Source organism: Cicer arietinum, chromosome 7 (assembly GCF_000331145.2).
Source record: "Cicer arietinum cultivar CDC Frontier isolate Library 1 chromosome 7, Cicar.CDCFrontier_v2.0, whole genome shotgun sequence".
NCBI classification, from domain to species: domain Eukaryota; kingdom Viridiplantae; phylum Streptophyta; class Magnoliopsida; order Fabales; family Fabaceae; genus Cicer; species Cicer arietinum.
The window spans coordinates 52,128,508-52,132,142 of record NC_021166.2 but is presented as its reverse complement, the minus strand read 5'-3'; the positions used below and the strand labels follow the sequence as shown (position 1 = coordinate 52,132,142).

The 3,635-nt window shown below is 30.1% G+C and overlaps 1 protein-coding gene across 5 annotated transcripts in view; it reads left to right on the top strand.

Moving 5' to 3' along the window:
* Positions 1-1,013: 1,013 nt before the first annotated feature.
* Positions 1,014-3,635, top strand: part of LOC101501041 (uncharacterized) — a 6,678-nt gene continuing 4,056 nt past the window's right edge. For 3 of the 5 annotated variants that reach the window (XM_004514730.3, XM_004514729.4, XM_012720070.3), the window contains exons 1-6: positions 1,016-1,171; positions 1,682-1,916; positions 2,588-2,669; positions 2,793-2,896; positions 3,030-3,156; positions 3,356-3,450. In XM_004514730.3, coding sequence (XP_004514787.1) covers positions 1,876-1,916; positions 2,588-2,669; positions 2,793-2,896; positions 3,030-3,156; positions 3,356-3,450 — 449 coding nt within the window. In that variant the 5' untranslated portion in view covers positions 1,016-1,171; positions 1,682-1,875. Of the gene's footprint in view, positions 1,172-1,681; positions 1,917-2,587; positions 2,670-2,792; positions 2,897-3,029; positions 3,157-3,355; positions 3,451-3,635 lie in introns of those variants that run through there. The other 2 variants (XM_027330665.2, XM_027330666.2) reach the window with 2 other exon arrangements.

The following is a 3,635-nucleotide window of genomic DNA, read 5'->3' as shown; positions in this document are numbered from 1 at the left end:
GATCAGGCACTTCCCTTCCTTTTTTCTGCTATTCTTCTTATCTTATGTGAGTGGATGTTTGATTTTGTAAAATTAATTTTATTTAAAATAAATTTAATGTAAAATAATTTATGTTTTAATATATTTACGAATAAGTCAACTGAACATTAAATTATATTGTAAAATTTACATTTAGAACCATAAATTACAAATTTTACTTTCATGTTATAATTAATTTTAAAAATAAAATTAATTTTATTTGAGAGTAACCAAACATTGTTAAAATAAATTCTACTAAAAAATACTTACTGTACAAATAAGTAATTTTTTTATAAAAAATTATGTGCTTTTTAATTATTTTGATGTATTAAGTTTTACTATTAAATAAAAATAATATCAGAGCACATCATCGCATCCCTATACGATTATGTGTTTGTAAATAACAAAATGATAGTTTAAAGCATATATAATATGATATGACCAAAATAAAACTATTTGGTTAAGGAAAATTATATTTATACATTTATAATTATATATATAAATTTAAATTTTTTTATTTTATTTTTATTTTTATTTTTATTTTTATTTTTATATCATATTACTAACATTTTATATTTATTATATTACTTTCTTTATTTTTTTCCTTAATAAGATATAATAAGAGTGTAGAGTGTTCATGATCTTTTTTGGTTAATAATTTTTCTATCACGAGTTTATAATATTTTCAAACAACTTTATAAATTTAAGTACTGTTTGGATTTATCTTTTATATGATTTCTTATTTTTTATTTTTTTTACTTCCATTAATTTAATTGAGCATTAATGTTTATAAAAAAAGCGTGTTAGTGTTTGCTCAAAAAGGTAAGTCATTTTGGTTTATATTTTTGAAAGTAGATTAGTTTGATATTTTCTAAAAAAATTAGGGATTTAAAAATAAATCCACCAACAAAAAGAAAGTAAAATTTGTATTTCGAAAAAGAAAAGACAGCTGGCTCTCGTGTTTGTTCTGCTCTTCACCGTAACTTCATTCACATATGTTTATTTATTTATTTGTTAATTGAATTGAATTGAATTCTTCTTCTTCTTTGTATACTCGGAAAGAAGCAGAAGATAATAACAACAAGAAGCTTCTTTTCAATTCATTCCTCTCATTTCCTTCGCATTTGCTTTTCGGTGCTTCCTAGTGCTGCTGGTAAAGTTTTTTATTTTTACTTTCTTCCTTTTTCAGCTTCTCTATTCTTTTGTTTGTTTCCTAAATTAGAGTAGAGGGGAAATCCATCAATGTTGTACTTTTCATCTCACTACAAATTCTTCTCTCTCTCTCTCTCTCTTATCTAATCTTACTTTCACCCACATTTTCGCTTTACTATTTTATTCTTCTTCTTTTACATTTCGCACCTTTTATTCAATTCATGTATACCCCCAACTTTGATTTTTTTGTTTACATTCGATAAAAGAAAAGTAAAGTTGCTTGCTCGTCGCAATCATAGTATACAAGTAGAAGGGGTTTAAACAACACTTTTTGCTTTTTCTCTTTTAATAAATACTTTTAAGGGCATTTGGATCTAGAAGTGCTTTTAGATTTTGGGGATTCGTTTAACTAATTAATTGGGACCAGCTTCCTTATAAATTTCCACTATTTTAGATTCCACTATTTGTTAATGGTTTTTTCTAAGTAGCTAGTTGGTGTTGTTTCTCACAGGAATTGGGTATTGATAGCTTAACTTGCATAAATATATGTTTGGCATTTGAATTGAGGTTTTATAAGAAGCTTTGAGTTGTGAAGATGTTAGAGATTGGAGAATTTTGACTCTGTGCTTCTCAGAGATTCCACTCTGATTGATTGTTAGCTCATCTAATGAACGGGAGTTGCTTTGGGATACATGTTGAAGAAAAATGATTGAGCAATTCATCAATTTCGTTATTCGGCCTCCAAGGTATTCATTTTTGTTTCATTGGCTGTTGACTTGGTAGGTACTTAATCAAGTAAGCTATCAAATTAACTGTGAAATTGAATGTAAACTGTAACACATTCTTTAGGGTTCTTTTTCCTCAGAAAAGAATCCTTATTTTGTTCCCTATATCCTTATCAAATTTATCTCTTGTATTTAGTTCCCTTACACATTAACATGTAGGAAAATCATATTAAATCTTCATGGTCATGTCATCTTGTTGGTAGAGAATTAAGGGAAAAAGCAATTGATATGCATCAAATTTGTTCTTACCTATTCAATATGTTGGTTCTTTCCTCCTTTACCTCTTAACGGGGATAAAAGTGTTTAAACTTGTAGATTTACCACTTTTGATTTGGTTGAAATTCTCTTTGTACTATACATTGTGTTCAAACTGAATATGTTTCAACTATTATCAACCATTATGGCGACATTTCTTCTATGTAGTTGACCCCATACTAAGGAAAAAACCTTCGGTTATTGTTCAATTTGTTCCAACAATCTTCAAAGAACCATGTTAGACAGTTCTCATAATAGATGTCAGCTATTGCTTTTATTTTTATCTTTTTCTCAGCATCCATTTATCAACATGTGATCGTATTTTTTCATGCAAATTGAGTTACAGTTTCAGTGTTTATACTTTGCTACATACACAGGGCGGACTATAACCCAGATCAGTATCTGTGGGAAAGGGAGTTCTCCCTTGCTGGTAGAACATACCAAAGGCAGGATTTGGAGGCAAGTTTCAACTATTTATTAGATGGGTTGTAGCAACTATTGTTGTCTATATATAGAAGCTACATCATTGATTCCAATTGTTTGCGCATGTATTGCTAGATTATCTCTTTTCTAATTGTGCAGCTCAAGAATGCCAGAGGCTATACCTTGAAGTGTAGTCATTATCTCCCTTCTCCTTTTCCTGAAGATACTTCTCTTCCTTGTGTTATATATTGCCATGGAAACAGGTATATGTTATTTTTATGGCCACTGCTATTGATTCTGAGTTATGATCATACATATTTTTTTTCCCAACATTTGCTTTATCAAAATAACCTCGGAGTTCCCTTTTGATATGTGTGCCTGTGTTCAATAATGCAGTGGATGTCGGGCAGATGCTAACGAAGCGGCTGTAATTCTTCTTCCATCAAATATTACTGTATTTACCCTTGACTTCTTGGGGTCAGGCTTATCTGATGGAGACTATGTTAGCCTTGGTTGGCATGAAGTAAGTTACCTATATATGAATTTGCTTATTTGTTGAATTAATTAAACAAATGTTACTGTTTTTACCCTTGTCTACTCGGGGGTTCAAGGTTTTCTGATGGAGACTATGTTAGCCTTGGTTGGCTTGAAGCAACTTACTTCTTTATGAATGCGCTTGTCTGTTTAATTGGACTCTTTTTGACCATTCCTTTGTGTGGTAGAAAGACGATTTGAAGATTGTGGTGTCGCATTTGAGAAGCAACAAACAAATATCACGTATAGGTTTATGGGGACGATCAATGGGCGCAGTTACTAGGTATAACATCTTCCAATTAATTTTTTAATAGAATTTATATTTGACCCCACTCTGAGAAAATAAAGGTTCTCAATGGGTTATTTTGACATATTCTAATATAATTCCATGCCTTAAGTTTTTTGTTAAGGACGGTGTCAACTTCTATCTTTCTCCATGCATCTTCGTGGACAAAACTGCCTGTCGAG